This window comes from Pleurodeles waltl, chromosome 12, assembly GCF_031143425.1.
Source record: "Pleurodeles waltl isolate 20211129_DDA chromosome 12, aPleWal1.hap1.20221129, whole genome shotgun sequence".
Classification (NCBI taxonomy): domain Eukaryota; kingdom Metazoa; phylum Chordata; class Amphibia; order Caudata; family Salamandridae; genus Pleurodeles; species Pleurodeles waltl.
Genome location: NC_090451.1, coordinates 687,976,219 through 687,994,955, shown reverse-complemented (window position 1 = coordinate 687,994,955; position 18,737 = coordinate 687,976,219). Strand labels below are relative to the sequence as shown.

At 42.5% G+C, this 18,737-nt stretch overlaps 1 protein-coding gene across 3 annotated transcripts in view; it reads left to right on the top strand.

Annotated features, from left to right (window-relative positions):
• Positions 1-776, top strand: part of TP53 (tumor protein p53) — a 58,625-nt gene extending 57,849 nt beyond the window's left edge. For all 3 annotated transcript variants that reach the window (XM_069218743.1, XM_069218741.1, XM_069218742.1), the window contains exons 10-11: positions 128-228; positions 400-776. In XM_069218743.1, the coding sequence (XP_069074844.1) occupies positions 128-228; positions 400-490 (192 nt within the window). In that variant the 3' untranslated portion in view covers positions 491-776. The remainder of the gene's footprint in view (positions 1-127; positions 229-399) is intronic.
• The last annotated feature ends 17,961 nt before the right edge of the window (positions 777-18,737 follow it).

Genomic DNA, 18,737 nt, shown 5'->3' with positions numbered 1-18,737 from the left:
TGGTTACAGGTAGCTTTTTATAAGGAGCTAGTTCGGGCATGGTTGAGGTGGAATAAGGGGGCTTGCAAGAGTAAACGGCTTGGAAGGTTCACTCTGATAGTCTGATCAAAGCTTTCTTCACCAACAGATCCGCGGCCGAGAGAGATACGAGATGTTGAAGAAACTCAATGATGCATTGGAGTTGAAAGACCTGATTCCACAGAGTGATCAGGAGAAAATCAAACAAAAGTGAGTTTTCCCTTGAAAGTCTCTCATGGGTCTCCTCTTAATCAACGTCTCCTTGACTCATCCCTCTCATTTCCACCATATCTGCTATTGTTCTACCCTTTTTTTTGCATTTTCAGCTTCTTAACTTGCATAATGTAAGTTTTGAACTATTTTACTTTTTGTTTTGCACAGGTTCCAGAAACCTCGAAAGGAGCGTGAAAATCTTGCCCCCAAAAATGGCAAAAAGCTGCTAGTTAAAGACGAGACTCAGGACTCCGACTGAAGTGCGTTCAAACGTAGAATTGCAATGGTCTCGGCGCTGTGTATTCCTTCGCTAGTGCTAGTCTGCTGTCCCCAATGGCCCAGGACTTTTCCCCAAGCTCCTCCCTTCATGCCTGCTGCCCTTCCCAGGTGGGGTTGAAAAAGGCCAGTTGTGATTCTTCTCAGGATTATTGGAGTAGAGCCATATGGCCAAAGCTAAAATTCACTGCCAAGTATAACACTTTTTTTTCTGAAATTAACTTTTTATATCACTTTCTTTTTTTAAATAAACAATGCTAGAAAATCTGTCTCGGTGACTGGTTTATGTTGCAGTGGTCTCAAGTAATTTTGGGAACCAAGGGTTTAGAGTTCCTGAAGTTGGTTAGCAGACCCCGTAGAGTGCATTCAGGCATAACCTTTAATTAATAATTTTGAAGCACTAATCCCTATAGATTCCTATGCCATGTGTCAGCCTGTCATCCAATGGTTGAACCCAAAAATGTATGTTTTCTCAGAAGTAGAAAATTGTTGACTCTTCCTTCAGAGGCCTGTTGGGAAGATCTTTTTCTTTCATTTGAGATGGAATCTGTGACATAGCGTGTGGTTACTGCAAGGTATTATTTGGACCTCCTTCAGAGACTTTCCAACTAACACACCTTGACCTGATTGTGTTGAGGAAATCAGCCAAAAAGGGACCTTGTATTTGGCAATAGTACTCGGATTATTTGGCCTCCATTGCCTTACTATAATAAATATTTTTGAGTTATTGAAGATGAGATAACAGCCCAAAATAGACTCAAGCCATATTCCTGCCATTTACTTTTCTCTCTACAGGGCACCGCCGCTTGTGTGGAAAGCCAGTAGGACTATGAAGAGAAAAAGGCCTTTCCCTGTGGTCCTCAGTCAGGGTCCTCCTCCATGTGTCTGGGCTCCTCCGACGAGGTTTGGCTACCAGACCCGGGTGTGAAAGAGCAGCCTTCTGTAATGCATGTCTTCTGTGCCACTCATCTACTGGTTTTCTTGAGGCCCAGCTTAGTAAACATGAAGAGGAGTTTAAAGACCATCTCCGACGGTCCTTGAGAGCAAACCCTCATGAGACCTGTGTGTTCCTGCCATGTAGTCTTGCCCCTCATTCATTGCCCGTTCCCCATAGTAACTGCTTGTATAGTGTTGGAAACTTGCCTTTGCTGGAAGGTCACTCAGATTTTGTATTTTTTTTTTTTTTTTTTTAACTGACCCTGACTTTTTTTAGCTGGCTATAGATCTTTGTGCACTTTACATTTTCTAACCTGTGGTAAAGTGTTTGCGCTCCTCCTCCTTCAACATGATGGAATAGGCACACCTGTGATTGGTATCTTTAACTTGCCTCTCATGACATAGCCCTGGCAATTCTCGGGTACTTAGTGCTAAGTCTCAGTTACCAGTTTGTTCTACTGTTCTCAATGTCCTAGTTTTTTGGTTAGTGTGAATTTAGTGGGATTTGTCTCCAGCGGTAGCAGTAAATGTTTAATGTTTAAAGTAGAGCAGCATACAAACAATAACTTTTGCCTGACTTGGCCGTGTTTTTTAAGAATATTATAAAGTGTTTAACGTTTGTTGCATTTGTTGGTCTCCCAGCTGTTCATTCTGGTCAGGCTGCAGAAATCATTGTGCTATCCACTGCAGTGACAGTGCAAACTTAACTACAGGCTTGCCACGGTAATCCTGGCTGTGCTGGTTGAGACTGCAAATACGACCCCTGTTGCAGACCTAAACCCTCATTTTAAATAATGGCACCCGGAAGTAGGTCTCATTTTATATTTAGGAAGGGAGCATGGTATTTAGGTGCAGGACAAGTAAAATGTTAATCTTAAATATGTCCTTACAGTGAAGAAAGGGTCTTAAAGGTTATTTTTTTTTACTGTAGAGCAGGGCAAGCTGCTCTATTGCCATCCATTGGGATTACAATGTTTGGTTTAGTAGATGTTCTCTCTGCCTAGAAAACAGTTAGAGAAATATTTCAAGGACCTTTTTTAATAGTAAAATAAAATCCAAATTAAAAATTTCTCATTATTTTTGTCTAACTATTACAGAAAAGGGCACTTTAGAAATGTTACCTGCCCAATGCATCTAAGGCCTTTCGGTGCCTCCCAGCTGTCATCTGATGGCTCCCCTGTGGTGAGGTGTGAATTGCACCCAGGAGCAAAAAAATGCACCAGCATGGAAAGACAGAGGTTGCCTATTTGAACCTGATAGAATATGCTGGGGGCAGTGAGGATCCTCTTTGACTTTAAGGCTCATGTCCTGCTTGATTGCCATGTGCTGCTTCAAATGTCTACTGGGTTTAGATAGAAGATTTGTGGCCAAGTAGGGAAACTAAATACCCAAACAGTTTGTTTATCCAAAGTCTGATTGCTGACATTTCAGCTTTGATTTTTACCACACTTCTGTCACTGAGTTGGCTGTGGGTACAGGGACTGCTTACATTGGATTTTAGTGTTTGATGTGAGAAGACACCAGCATTACTATACAACACAACACAACACTATACACACACACACTGGGCCCTTTGCCCCCTTTGTTAGGACATGCACAGAGGTCATTCCCACCCACTAGCTTGTGCCAGTCATAAACGTGGCATCCACTTTAGAACACTTCTGGACCTGAGGAAGATCAGAAGAGGACTGAACCTGCTTTCTGCATCCTGAGAAGAGCACTGGAGGACTGGCCCTGCTCTTTATCTGTTTTGTACCCAGGATAAAGAAGTGAACTCCAGTCAACCGGACTTTCATGTTGGACTCTGCCTGCCACCTTTTGAATCTCTAATTGTCTCCCCTGAGGTCTTGAGCTGGGTGGGTGGTAGGGAGGAGCTTTAAAAATGTGCTCCTATGGTGAATTGGGACTTGAAAGACTAAACTCAGAAGGTAAAATCTTTGACCAAGAGGAACTTGGTTAGTTTATTCAACCAGCACTCCCAACACAGTCGGTGCCAAATTGCACCTAGGGCCCTGTTCTTTCACAACCATTGACTGTCATTGGCACTTTGTGCCTCTTGGTGCTATTTCTATTTAAAACTTGAAAGATTCATCTATCCAGTTACCTTTATTAGATTTTTGTAATTTAGGTGTCACTTCCTTTTAATAAATTTGACTATTTTTCTAAAATGTTGTGGAATTTTTGTTTTGCTTTTCTGTTTTAGTACTGCACAAACACTTTATACTTTGCCTCTAAGCTAAGCCTTTTTACTCTGTGCCACAGGTACTAGGGAGTTGAGCTCAGGTTTTTTTAGTGACGTTTGTGTTTCATGCTTACAAGGATTGTGATGGTTACTTGGGGTGGGACGTACCTCCCTTGCCTCCCTCAACTAGTAGCGCAGTTTCCTACATGTAGCAGTTGACTACTGAACCTCTCATACTAGTGATTTTGATCTGCGGTGCTGGGATATTGATAGAACATCTGCTAATCTGTTTATTCCTGGTATGCCAACATTGCCACTGAGGTCTACGCCACAGATGGTGCCGGCTATAAAAAACAAACATGACTGGCTCAGAGGTCAAATTGTGGCGTGGGAGCTCAAAAGTGGAAACTTTAGGTTTTGATTCAATAAGTGTTATTGCCATTGGAATTTATGCGCCCAGCTATATTTTGACACTATGTACTGTTTCCATATCCATACCAAAGGACATGGACCAACCATCATCTGCTCGCACGCCTCTTCTAATCCCCATTCCAGATCTTTTGTCAAGATGTGGAGGCTGACCTGAAGGAGAAAGGTGAGGCTGTAGAGGAGCTTTTAGGCCAGGTTGTACCACAAATACTTGGAAGACCTGGTGGTTGAAGGAAGAGGCCAGTGACTGAGATTAGTGCAGGGTACGGGGCAAAAGGTTCATTCCTCTCTGGTTTTAAACCGAAAGATTGACACCATGGATAGGGTGGTATTAACACTGGCATTCCGTCACATACATTCCATCCTTTGTGAATGCTGAAATTCTCAATGAGTGCAAAAGATCCATCAGTTAAAAGAGAAATGTAGCCTAACAGCTGACCAAATAAGAGGTAAGTGATAATAAATGTAAATTTTTGAAATTTATCCCACTTTTTAATCTGGAATTTAGCCAGGAGAATGTCCTTAAAGATTCCATCAAGCAGCCCAGCTGGATTCCTGGGCCCGGCCACACTAGGTTTGAGTCCAACTCCCTCACAGCTGCAGACCAGGCAGGCAGAAGAGGCACGTTGACTTTACGGGTTTAGCAAATTAGAAGTGTCTGAATATCCACCTGGCATGAGTACCCCCCTTTTCTGTGAGATAGCATGTCTTTTTCTGCTTTTATTGGATCATTTTCTAATTTTCGTTCCCCTCCCCCCTTTATTTTAAGCATATCTGGCGCTCAGTTATCCATGAACAGTAAATCAATCCAGTATTTGTAAAGTGTGACTTGTCACCCGCTAGTAAATGCAAGACAGAGGTCAGATATTGTCCTCCGACCACACGTACCTTTTTCTATGCGATCTGAAAGAGGAGGCCCCCGTGGCTGGATCAGACATTTTTAATAGCCTAATTGTATTTTTAGTATTTAACAATAAGGAGAAGAAGGGAATGAATGTGTTCAGAGTTACAAAGATGCTTAGAATGGCGACTGCCTTGAACTATCCATCGAGTGGACTGGGTTGTCAAGTACAAGTGACCATTTTACACAGCACAGCATAAGCACCCGGACACTGGCTGTTTTGTGTATACAGAGATCAACTTCACAAACCCGTATCCCTTCAAGACTCTTGGTCAAGGCCAGTATATTCCTCTGCCTTTCTGCTGCTTTGGGATGCTAATGCGAGAAGTCGATTAACGTGCTGGGCTGAGTCTAGCCACGGCTTCAGATAAGACCTTAGGAGGTAGAAATATCTATTGCAGAAGCCTAGACATCAAACATTTCCCTATAGAAATTTCCAAACTTATTTAGTTTCTGAATCCAGTCAAACTCGCCCCTCTTATTTTAAGACTCCAATTTACAGAGGGTTGTGTGTGGGGCATTTTTGTGAGGAGATATTTCATGTAATATTGCGGTAAACATGTATGGGGAGGCTCAATTTCGAAACTTCAAAAACATTTTGAATGGACAACAATTTATTTTTTTCAAAACAAACTGGATTTTGGGGAAGCTGAATTTCCAGGGCACGTGGATTAAAGGGGTCCACTCCACAGTCAGCCCTGTCCTGGAGCCCTGCGGTCCTGAAAGTGAGCGGGCCAACACATTCATTGAGCCAGAAGGCTGGTTTGGCACCAAATTTCAAAGCACGAGCCGAGCCATACAGCGACCTACCTTGTGAGTCACACAACCCAATAACCTGCGAAAAGAAAGCACGACTACATTTATTTACAGAAAACAAAATAGTTTTCTCATCTCGACAACTATGTATCTCAATAGATCACTGCCCTGAATGATAACTAAAACTTGTCAGTTCTAAAAATACACCTGGAATAGTATTGCATGTTGCTATCTCTGGCTTATCAAAACTCGAAGGACAAATCATTTCTGGAGGTCCCTACACCTCAATAACATTCATAAAATAAATGAACAAAAACTTGCAACGTGGCACGGAGTTTGCACAAGGGCATTCAGTGGAAGAAGCCCACCAGAGGCCTGTTGCGATTGTGCCAGTGACATACCCTCTTGCAGAGCCCAAATACAATTGTTAATGGCTTCTGGTGGGCGCTTTCACTTCAATGCCCTCAGCCTGGTGGCCGACTGCTGCCAGCTTGTGCAAACTCTATGCCAGTCACAGGTGACCGGGAGCAGAGGGCAGAAATGCAACTAATCTCTTGAATTGGTCCCTTGAAGTGTGCAAAAGCCTCTATTTACAGGGCTTTCTGCATGCTCTGGGATGTTCTGACACAGGAAGCATCCAGGCCCAGGAGATCTAGAAGTAATTGACCAATGGGGTCTTGCCAGTTGGTACCAGTCATAGCTGCATGCCCTGACCTGTGTGAAATCCAAAGATTTACACGATTCAGGTTTTAGGTCTGGCTCTCATCCCTCAGGGTATTATGTTAGCTATAGGTAGGACCACTGGCATTTAGTGACGGGAGAGGACCAAAGTATGTGAGGGTTGAGTAAATTATGTGGCAATTTTGCGACAGGAGAGGACCAAAGTATATGTGAGAGGGTTGAGTAAATTATGGGGCAAGAAAAGGCAAATTATGTGGCACATTTTGTAATAGTATTACTTAATTATGTTGTCATTAGTACCAGTTTAACCCCCAAATATAGCAATAAGCAGCGGAAAGGGGACCAGTCCAGTTTTGCGAAGGGCCTTCACCACGCTGCTACATGTCTTGCTCCATTTTTTTTTTGTGTAACTTTTGAATGGTTTAAGATAGTAACAATTTTTTTCTTAAAATCTGCACATTAAGTAACAGTTAAATTATGCAGTAAATCTATAATTATGCGAAAATTGCCACGGCCGCACAATCTCATAATTCCAGTGGGCCTGGTTATAGGATAGGATTTAAGGCTTAGATATACTGGACACGTTCCTCTGTATTGTAGGGCAAGAGCACTTGCTCCTGCCAAAACATGTTCATTAACTCAGTGACTTAGTTGTGTGAGAATTTTCATAACTTTATTTCTATGATCCACTGGCTGAATTTAAACGTTCCTTACATCTTTCGAAAACGCTCCAGCGCACATGTGTACACCAGGCCTAATTTAACATGCCTACCGTCACCTTTAAACTTTGGGATTTTTTCCTCTGCAGAGATTTAACCCCTTTTACCCTGGTTTTAACCAAGGGGTGGGCAGAATTCACAGAAATTGATTTGGTAGAGTCGCATAGTTGCATTAAAATTCTGCCACATACCATGGTGGACAGTGCGGGCATTTGACACTATTTTCTTAGTTCAAAAGGCACCCTAACGTAAAAAATGAAGGCAAGCATGCATTTTACCTTTGAAAATAGTGCAGCCAAAACCCACTCAGCGCCCTTGCGTACTCTAGAGAGATTAGAAGTTTTAATCACTGCAGAGTATGTACGAGCCCAGAGTGGTGTATGCAGTGGTTCCTAAGCTTTAGAAACTACTGCATATCAGTCGGCACCCTTACATACTCCTCAATAATTAAAACTTGTAATCACTGTAGCGTGTGCAATGGCGCTTGTAATCACTGCTGGGTATGCAATGGCGCTGTTCGTTTACCAGTAATTCTGTTGCAAGAGTAACTCAAAATTCCAACAGTGGAATAGAAAATTCTGTTCAGGCCGACAGGCGATGTTTATTGACCAACCCGCTGTGAGTGCCATCAACGTGCAGCAAAACACTGGACTCGCGGCCAAACAGTTGGAAGCATGTCGTGTTTTATTGTATGATTTGGGCCTAGTTGAAAGGGGTGAATTGTGGGTCATATTTTATGCTTTGACTCTAGTAGGAAACGACAAACTCCTTTCACATTTACCACTCCTCTCAAAACATACATTTTAATAAAAACTGCTGCGAGTTGTGCCACTCTGCCTGTGTGTGTTTTCTGGGAAGCCTGTATTTTTTTCTCCAGTCAGCTTAACAATCAAGTGGGTTCACTGAAGGTGATCCCAGGTATAAGGCTTTGTTTGGCATCAGAGATACCCTCTGGTATCCGAGGGGTCTACTAAAGTGTACCCTCCTTTTATAAAGAAAAATTGTGTGGCCTTACTGTGCCCTAACTGAGGGTGCGGCAGCAAGATTCTGGTGCAGTTCTTCCCAGCCTATGGTCCGGCAACTCCTGGGGGTCTGCGGTCTGTGACTGCTTAGAAGATTAACTGATATTAAAAGATTAATAAAGTGTTTATAAATATAGTGGTTATTTGTACAGTTGAAATGTTTAAAACATACTGTAAATGTCAAGGAATTTGGAATTGGAGGCTAAAAATTAAATTAGTATCCACAGATTGCTCCGTGGGAGCAGTGCAGGTGCATCAAACAGAATCTAGTATGGACGATGTGTGGCTTCATTTGAACTTAGTAAAGCTCCAACCTTCCTATTACAATTTTTTATTGTTTGTTTGCTTGCAAAGTAAAACATGCTATTTGTGTATGTGTTTGATGGAATGCTTGTTTATACAGTTTTAGGTCTTGGCTGTAGACGGCGCAAATGCGTTGTCCTTTAAGACATGCTGTATATACATCTGGGGCTTCAACCTGCACATAGGCTTGCCATTTGCTGGCACCAACGTTGCTCCATTTTTTGTTATCACCATTTGTCAGGGGCATACATAGGTCATGCACCTTCCGGTGATAAGTCCTCGCCGAAAGCACTGGTAAAGAACTGCAAAGATATGCAGTAGGTATTTTTTAGCTTCTGTTTCGGGGATACTTTTTTTTTTCCCCCTCCTAAGTGGGTGTCCATCCCGCCACACATTAGGAGCACTGTTGTGCCGACTTTATTATAATTATATTTTTTTAATTGCCTGCAGCTGCCCTTTTGTATAGCGTACTCACCCCCCCGTTCTTGCTTACACCCCCACCCATTGTCATCACAATCCTTACCCCGTTGGTTCGTGTGACACCAGTAAGTTGCCACCTGACACATTTTTGTATTATTCTGTTCACGTACGTTTCGATAATTTCCCTAACATGCTTTATGTTGAGATTGTCCATAACAGTTCAAATAATATTGGTATCTGGTAGGCTTCTTGTGTTGTCTCTTTCTGTAGCCGGAACATCAGATGAACACAATAATTAATTGCTGTGATGCACACATACAATGTTCACGATGGTAGCATGTTTAGCACAGAGCTGCCTAGCTTTGAAGAAGCTTAATTTCAGAGTAAAACGAGTTGCTGGGTTGTTTTAATCGCTTTGTGTTTTATGTTATTCTAGATAATGAAAGCCATATTTTGCATTCTTATATTTCAAGTACAATACATGTCAGAGGAGGATGCCATGTTGTACAGAATTTTATTAGTACTTCTGGATGAAACAGCTGCTACGTTAAGGAGCAGCACCATCTTGATGTACGGAAAAGCGAAGCTACTAGTCTCATCCAGCTGTTGTCCTTTTTTAGTGTCTAACCAGTAATCTTGCACAAGCTTCACTGGGGGGATGATCTGTAGCGTGGAGGTCAACTGCTCCAACCAATAGGGGCAACACATTCAGGGATCTGTCTTGTTTCACAGGTACAAAATCTCTACAATCTATACAAACTGATCATTCCAGATTTAGATCAGCCTAAGGTAGTAACCACAAGAGCAATGGGCCAGTGTAGTTTGACCAGAGACTGCCAACGGTGGTAGCATGATGAGCGCTGTAATTATGTAGCCAGTTATTCATGCAAGTGTACAACACTGACCTAAAAGTATTCTGCTACATCAAAAAGCCAGTTGCCACCATAACAACTCTAAACGCGACACCAAACTGAAAAATCGCCCCTATAAACACGACACCAAACTGGGGGGGGGGAGGGAACCACATGGTATATATAATAATTTACAGACAGTAGAACAAACCTAACTTAGCAGTGCCGAAAACGTAGGTTGGAGAACAAAATAAGACAGTAGGAATCTTCCGTGGTCATTTCTGCCTTGTTAAGCTGTGTAGTTGATACTAGTTCCAATCAGTGGATTCACACATACTTCATTAATACTGCGGTCTTCTTTTCATTGTTTTGAGGGGACATGCATGGAGTGAGTGTAAGAGGCCATTTGCCAACAGTGTTTTATTGTTCTCAAAACAGATGTGATTTGTGCTTGTTCACAAAACTGTAACATGCGACCTTTTGATCGACAGAACCATTGCGCTGGAAGTGCAGTATGCCATATATATATATTTTTTTATTTCTCAACTAACGATTAGCTAATTCTACTTTTGCTTTCAAACAACTCAAGTAATTGTAATTGTATTTATATAGCGCTTACTACCCCTGACGAGGCGTCGAAGCGCTTTTCGATGAGTAGCACGCTACTCCGGTACCCAACAAGAATTAGTGATGGATTAGTATAATTTAATAAGGAGTACAGTTTTAGTATTATTATGAGTTAATTTGAGTTGCGGATATGCGAGTTTGTTAGTTAGATTGACTGGAGTAATGGAGGGGTGGAGGAAGAAAGAAATCCAGAAGTGTTAATTGGGAGTTTATCCTTCATTTGCTCAATCCAAAGGCTTGAGATGAATAAAAGGGGGGCGGAGGGGAAAGAGGATGTGGAAGGGTTAGGGAGAGCATAGTAGCAGGGTGAGATGAATGCAGGAGAATTTAGTAGGGTTGTGTGGGAGGTCACAGAGGTAGAGTGAGGTTTGGTGAGTTAGATGTGGGGGTGGAGGGATGAGCTTAGGCAGAGATATTTAGGAGATGGAAGTGGTCGAAGGGATTTGGGATGAGTCCGAGTGAGAATGGAAGATAGTTTGATAGAGACATGACATAAGAGCGATGAGTAGATAAGTGTGATAAAAAGAGAGCAGAAATTCATAGAAACATGCCAGGCACAGAAACAACATATACACATATATATATATATTTATACACACACACACACATGACTATACACACACATCTGCACATACAATACATAATTAGAAACCTGGGTAAAAAATACTTAGTCGTCCATCCATCATCCTGGTAAAAAAGGCGGGAACTCCCCCACCTACCTCGAGGGTGGACGGGGCGTGGCCCAGCGGGCGGAGCCCACAGCAGGTCCTTTCTGTTTTTTTTCATGTTGGGTCCTTTCGTTCAGTGTCCTGTACCTAGCTCTAGTCAAGGCTTCTTCTTTCCACCAATTGTCCCAAACTCCTACGCTCCACCCCGTGCCAACCTTCTAGTACATCAGTCACTCAGCATTCCAGACAACAGCTTAGACATACCGGAAGCTGTATATGCATTTAGGTGTATATGTATGTGTAGGGCATGAAGGGGCTTTTCTTATTGCTATACACAAATGCATTAACATAGCCAACGCCTATAGCTATCACTTTGCTGAGACCAATTGGCATTGCCAATGCTTGTTTGTCTGTTGTTTTGCGGTTCAAAACATCTCCAGTTTTTAGGCCTGGGTCCTTGGGTTTCAGGTCCTCTGCTTCTGATAATTCAGTGGTGTTCACAGGGTTTCAGGAATGATAAAGTGGGAGTCCAAAGAAGTCAAAAGGTAGGGAACCACCACTGTGCTGGTGCATCAGCCCAGGCCTGTTAGCCTGTACCCCTGCCAGCAGAAACAAAGGCTGTTTAATAGATGGCCCCAGTAAAAGGCCTGTTACCTTCACCATGCCTGTTTCCTGTATTCAGTATAGGAATGTGCGGTGCACAAGATTATGGTTCCCTGTGCATTTAGTTGGTATTGCCCATCTTCGACGCCTCACCCTGCATCTACTCTCCCCAGTCCATTTCATAAAAACCTACATACCTGGCTCTGTTTTTTAAGCATCCTTTGAGTACGAAGTTGTCACATCAAATTAAATCTTACATTTCAGTATCTCAGGTCTGAATTGTCCTTCGACCCATCGAAATCTCAAATACGAGACACAAGAGTTTACCAAGATCCTTAAGTCAGTCTGAATCAAGCCCCTGGAATAATAGTTGCCTTAGCGCCAATGTGACTGAAAACTTAAGGCCCAGTGCTAAGGTGCTATAAAGACATTTTCGGTCATATGGCGTCCCCTGAAAGTGCTAGGACCTACTAGGTTTTTGTGAAAGACTTATTTGTAATTGTTGTAGTTGCTAGTTAATCAATAGACTTTTGACTGATATTTTAGTGCTGTTTACTGGGTCATTCTGAATCTGGCTTCTAATCTCCACTTCCGGGTCAGGGCTTCACCGCCGGTACTCACTTACCCTGCAAGAGTCGAGTGTCCAAAGTGAGTTGGCTATCCGTGGGGACATCTTAAGGATTTTGGGGGCCGGGCGAAAGATATTTAGGGGCCCCTATTCAAAGCAACTTTGAATTTATCATCTAATTTAATTTATTTCAAGCACTCTTTGGCCAGGTCACGGAGAGTGCACAGGCGCGCTCTTTCAAATGCTAAAGTTCTTACATCTAATATTCAAGGATAGTGACGTGTGTTTTCAATATTGTAACACAGCAGATAATCTCTTGTGACACCCCCTCCCCCCCCAACCATTTCTCAAATGTGATGTCCTGTTTTGATCTAAAAGAAAGGTTTATTTATGTTGCAGGAAACATAAGCACGTTTCTCTGCAAAGTGTTATAATAAGACTTTCACACGTCCCTCGCATTAAAAAATAAATCAAATGTAAACAATATTAAGAGTTTGTTTAAGAATTATTCAAGGTCATTGGGACAAGGCTCTGCAGAAAAGAGATGGTTCTATCGGGGAGGGGGGCTGAAAGGCTGGGGCTCTGGACGATGCCTACAAACGTCTCTGGCCATACTGCTCAGCTCCCTAGTGGTACGGCCCTAGGACACCAGTGTGAACCACAGGACGCAGTCCGGCCCACCCCGCCTGCCGCGTGACACCAGTGAAGGAGCTCGCGTGAGTGCACGCGAGTCTGTGTCCTGTCGGCTCTACTAGCGATGACGCGTTCCCAGGCGGATGGTATGTCTGCACGTAGGACTCACGTGGACGTTTTCCATAGTAAACACGACCAGGGGCCCAGGGAAATGAGCACTCGCTAGAATTTGAAAAGTAAGCGACCCGGAGAGCAGGTAATCAAATTGAGCCAGTAAATGAATGAGTTCACTTGCAGAGCGCCTGGAAGGCCAGACAAGTCAAGCAGAGGACGCCGAGCGGCACATACTGCAGCAGGGGCCCTGAAGAAAGGTAGGTGCAACACCAAGGGGTCACTTACAGGGGGTGTGATTTGGCCGTCCCTGCACCTGCTAGCAGCTCACAGGAGGTGAAACACTGCACTTTATTCTCCAGAGTGAGACCTCAGTACCAGGGCCAGTCTAGGGCTTGATGGAGCAGGGTCAGTCTAGCGCTGCATAGATCAGGGCCAGTCTAGGACTCTACAGAATAGCAGCCGCTGGGCTGCCTTGTGGTTTGTTGGAAGGATAAACCACGGTGATGTGATTTTGGCAGCCATGTTATTTTAGACTTAAGCCCAATGATATACACTCAAGTATTTTTTCATATTAGACAGTGTGGTATGTGCCTGCATTGGAATCACTCGGGGTTAGGGAGGCCATTTTAATATAAATTTAAGCCCAGTGACCTAAAGGCATCTAGGATAGACAACAGAGCCATCCGTATATGTTGAATCTTCTAAATAGTAGATTTGCTCCCAGATAGCATAACTGCACCAAGAAACATCCAGTCACAGAGCAGCATGGTGGAAAATGGAAATATTCCTGTGGATGACACAGTTTGTTCCTAGGCTGCTTGTACTGAGCTGGGAAAGAACTATAAACTACAAGCATTGGCAAAGCATGTGGGGTGCACCTTTAAAAGACAGTTTGGAGCTGTTGGCTTTGACAATGCTTATTACCACTGCTATTGCAACAATGCCTACTAATGCACCATGACGCATGCACACGCAAGTGTAGCCATCTTGGAGTGTTTTTCTATTGAAGAAACAGCTTTTCCAAGATTGCCAGCGATGCACGTGTCTTTAAATAGGCTATAGACATTTTAGACAGTAAATTAGAGAGTATACAAAAAAAGAACCTAGCATCCCCATAACAGTCTGGAGCTGCCAGAACATTGTAAAAATAATAATTGGTAAAAAAAAAAAAAAAGTGAGCAGAGGGAAGAGGGCAGGAGAAAGATGTAGAAACAAGGGACTGGTCAGGAGGATGATCCTATGGGTAAGAAAGCATAGGAAGCCATTCTCTCCCATGGAGTGCGAAGTGAGAAATGAAAAAAATAGTTCCCTGATATCGACGATGGAAGGATACAACACACCCAATAAAAAGGAAGGTAAAGAAGCTGTATTCCAGAAGTAGGAAAACAAAAATAAGGAGGGAAGCCAGGGAATCTGAGCATCAGCATCAAAATGAGGTAGACAATAAGGTCATCCAAACTTGAGGAAGGGGCTGACCTAAAGCTTAATCCATGACTCATTGTGTTGTAACAATAAGGGCCTGATTTACAGTTTGGTGGGCGGGGCACTCCATTACAATAGTGACAGAGTATCTTCCTTGTCAAACTGAAGTTCTTACCTCATCATTTAGGTGCAGTCAGAACTTAGGTATGTGACAGCAGGAGACAACTCTCCGACAGAGAAATACCCGTCTGACGGCCCAACGAGGTAGGATCCATGAGAGGTTTGGCCATTCGTCCACCCACCCTATTTTGAGTGGGTCTAAAAATGGCCAGTTTTTACTTTCACACACAGCCATCCAAAATGTGGCAGCAAGTGAAACTCAAAATATTTTAATAAACCCCCGTCATTGGAGAAATATCCCAGGTTGTGGGGATTCATTGTTTTTTTTTTTTTCTCTTTCAAAAAGAAGATCCCACTTTGGAAATAAAGATAGTGGAAGTTTGCTGTGCGGCACCATCACGTTGATGTGATGGTGGTTCCTGCCAATTTTAGAGAGATACTCCAGAGTGGCAGATATCTCTAAACCTTGAGTACTGTTACTCCATCAGGTCAATGGATGATTTTAAATACCATACCCCACAATCTAAATCAGCCACAGAGTGTTCAACCATGTACAGCTAAAGCAGTCTGTAGACCAAACCTAAAAAAGGACATTTAACCTTCTCTGGTCTGGACCGGACCAGAGTGGATCTTACAGAAAAGACAAGGGGCTAACAAATTGCCCCAGCATGTGTTTTTTGGGTAAGTGGGCCATTTTTTGCAACTTTTTCTAGTGTGATCCTAGGGAACAATTAAAATAACCAGTTTACTGGACTGCTGCTTGCTTTTTGGGACCTCCTTTACTCTGTTTTCTTGAGACTGAATTGGACATGGGACAGCTAACAGCTGACCAAGTGTGCTATTGATATCTACCAATAGGGTACCTGGGTGTGAGCATGGGGCTGTTTGTTGGGACCCCTTCACCTTCAGTTTACAGAGGGTGATGAGGGCCCTGGATCTCTAAGGGTTGCTCCAGTGTTTACTCTGCTTCTATGAGAAATATGCATGAAGAAACAATGGTATCAGAGGGAGCTGTAAGCAGAAGAAGGTTCCTTTGATAATACAACAGTGCTAATGACATTAATTGTTGTTGTGCGATAAGACAACAATAAAAAGATGTTATTAAAAAATGCTACTCCAATGTCCTTTTGGTATTTTGTAATAGGATCATAGGGCAGGGGTTTACTGTCCTGGGCCTCCCTCACCCTTACTTTCCTAAGTATGAAGGATGTCCAGAGCAGTTGGCCGTATGCAAAATTGACCTTCAACCAGGAACAAACTTACCATGCAGTAGAATCTATGCTCTCGCGGAGGAGGAAAATCAATTCTTAAGAGTACCTCAAACAATATCTTGCTAATGGATGTATTTGTCCTACCCAATCTCCTGCCTCTTCTCTCTTCTTTGACCCTGTGAAGAAATGGAAGACTGAGAACTTGCTTCGACTTTCAAGTTGTTAACCTGATTACTGCTAAAAATCAGTATCCACTACCATTGATCTCAGTACTCTTAAAAGAGATGAAGAAAGATTTTTACTAAACTAGATCTTCGTGGCACTTATCATTTGATTTCAGTGGCAGAGGAGGATGAGTGGAATACTGCCTTGGATACCAGGTTTGGTTTGCATGAATATCAAGTAATGCCCTACCGGTTATTCAGTGCTCCCGCAACCTTACCTTTTGGCAATGATGTCTTGACATAATTTTAAACCATCTAATCGTGGTGAACATCAACATTCTAATCTTCCCAAAAAAACCTAGAAGAACATGCATAGCATGTAAGAGCTATTATGAAGGAATTGGTAGAGAACAGTTTTTATGTCATGCTTGAAAAGTATGCTTTTCGTGTGGACCAGATAGAAGTTTTTGATTTTATCCTGTCATCCATAGGAATTTCAATGGACCCCATCAAAATACATGCAATCTTGAATTGGTCATCACCCAAAGATGTGAAAAAGTCCAGAGCTTCATTGGATTTGCAAACTTTGATCGTTGTTTTATAAAAAAAAAATTAAAAAAAGAATTGCTCCCATAGCCAGTCTCTTGAGAAAAGGTATTCAATGTCAATGGTCCTAGGAGGCAGAAGAATCCTTTCAATACCTTAAGAAAACTCTCACGTCAGCACCAATTGTGCTTCATCCAGATCCAGAAGATGCATTTTATGTTGAAGCAGAGGCCTTAGATTAATCTATTGGAGGAGTGTTATCCCAGCAACATAAGAGCCCGGGCAATTACATTCTGTGGATATCAGATCTCGAAAATTATCCCCACTAGAGATCAACTAGTCAATCGCAGATAAAGAACTGCTGGCAGTCAAGGATGCTTTTCAAGAATGGCGACGTGCTGGGGGCAAGACATGTTGTAACAGGGTACACTGACCACAAAAATCTTCAGGTTTTCAAATCTGCCAAAACCTTAGCCCAAAGACAACTGAGATGGTTGTTATAGTCCTCAGAGTTTAACTTCACAATCACATATTGACCCGGTCAGTCAAGTCAAGAATGAGCATCCAACGATAACAAATACAAAAGAACCGCAGCCAATCATTCCGACTGAAAGAATAATCTGCTCCTTACAGTTTTCTGACTTAAAGAAAAAGGTTCAGGAGTCCATTTCAAAAGAAGAAATCTTAAAATGGGCACAGTATGATACAGAGAGAGACCTTCTTTTCTACAAGGATGCACTTTACTTACCAGCTCTAGATTTTCAGGAATTTGCACTAAAGAATTGTCATGATGATCAGCTGGGAGGTCACAAAGGAATATTGAAAACAACTGATTTAGTAAGAGAAACTTTTAACGCCGGCAATGGACACTCAAATAAGATAATATATGCAAACCTGTGACGAGTGTATTAGGGGGAAAAACGAATCAACAGGCTCCTGAAGAGGAACGTCTACCACTTCCCACATCATCTCAACCATGGCACAGTATCACACTGGATCTCATAGTAGATCTACTCTCCAGTCAGCGCTATAGCACCGCCGTAGTGTTTGTTGACACCTTTTCTAAGATGAGTCATTTTGTCCCCCCAAAAAAGGATTCCCAGTGCACCAGAATTAACCCAACTCTTTTCACAATAGATAGTTAGGGCACTTGGTATTCATGTGGTGGTAATCTCCGACTGAGGAATCCAGTTTGTCTCTCACGTCTAGAGGGCCTTTATGAAGAGGCTGGGAATAGACGCTAGATACTCCACTAGTTATTATCCTGAGACTGAAAGGCATCCCGAGAGCATCAATCAGGAGTCTGAATATACTTATGTTTGTATCTCTCTTAGACCAGGAAGGGGAGCGGCTGGACTTAAGTTGAACAATTGAATTTGCATGTAACGATGCAGTTCATGCATCCAATAGTTAGTCTCCCTTTTATTTGAACTCAAGAAGGCTCCCAAATGTTCTTATAGGCAAGTCAGTCAGTATAGTTCCTGCAGTAGATGAGTTTAGTAAAAAGTTTCTAAAGCTTACAAATCTGCTAAGGAACACTTATCTGAAGCTAAGGCCGTGTATAAAAACATGCAGATAAAAGAGGAGAAAGAATCCTAACTACACAAAAGGGGACAAAGTGTGATTATCTACCTGACTTTTCTGCCAAAGGGGAAAAAAAAGATTCAAGCTAGGTTTCTAGGACCCTTTACAGTCGATAAGGTAGTGAATCCTGCAACAGTTAAACTAAAATCGCCTCCCCAGGTTAAAATTCATCCCATATTCCATGTTTGTTTGCTGAAGAAGAGTCCTCCAAACTGAAGTCTGACTGCTCTTCCAGATCCTGTAGAGCTTGATTCTGACATGGAGTATGAGGTTAATAGAAGTGTAGACTCAAAACACAAGGAAGGGAAATTGTACTATTTGATAGAATGGAAAGGATTTGGCCCTGAAGAAAGATCTTGAGAACCATCTCAGAGCACTCATGCCCTAAGATTGGTTAAATAATTTCATCCCTCATATCCTGACAAACCCATAATGGAGGAGCGTCCTTTGGGAGAAGGTACTATCACGAACACAGTAGCAAATATACAAACTCACTCTACTGGCAAGTGAAGACTGATCTACTCACCTTACTTTTGTTTGAAATTGAGAAAAGGCATTTGATGACATTTGAGACATATCTTGCAATGCCATCTGGTTTGCACTGCTGCACACCTAAAATGGTGGGTTCCTATGATCGGCTGTTAACGCTCTAGTTTTCCTTGCGCTGCTCTCCTCTTCACACATTTGCACCCTGACAAATGCACACTTCAGCTATCATCACAGCGAGGAGGGTAGCGTTTTTTCAGAGCTCCTGCTTATTGTAATTTTTT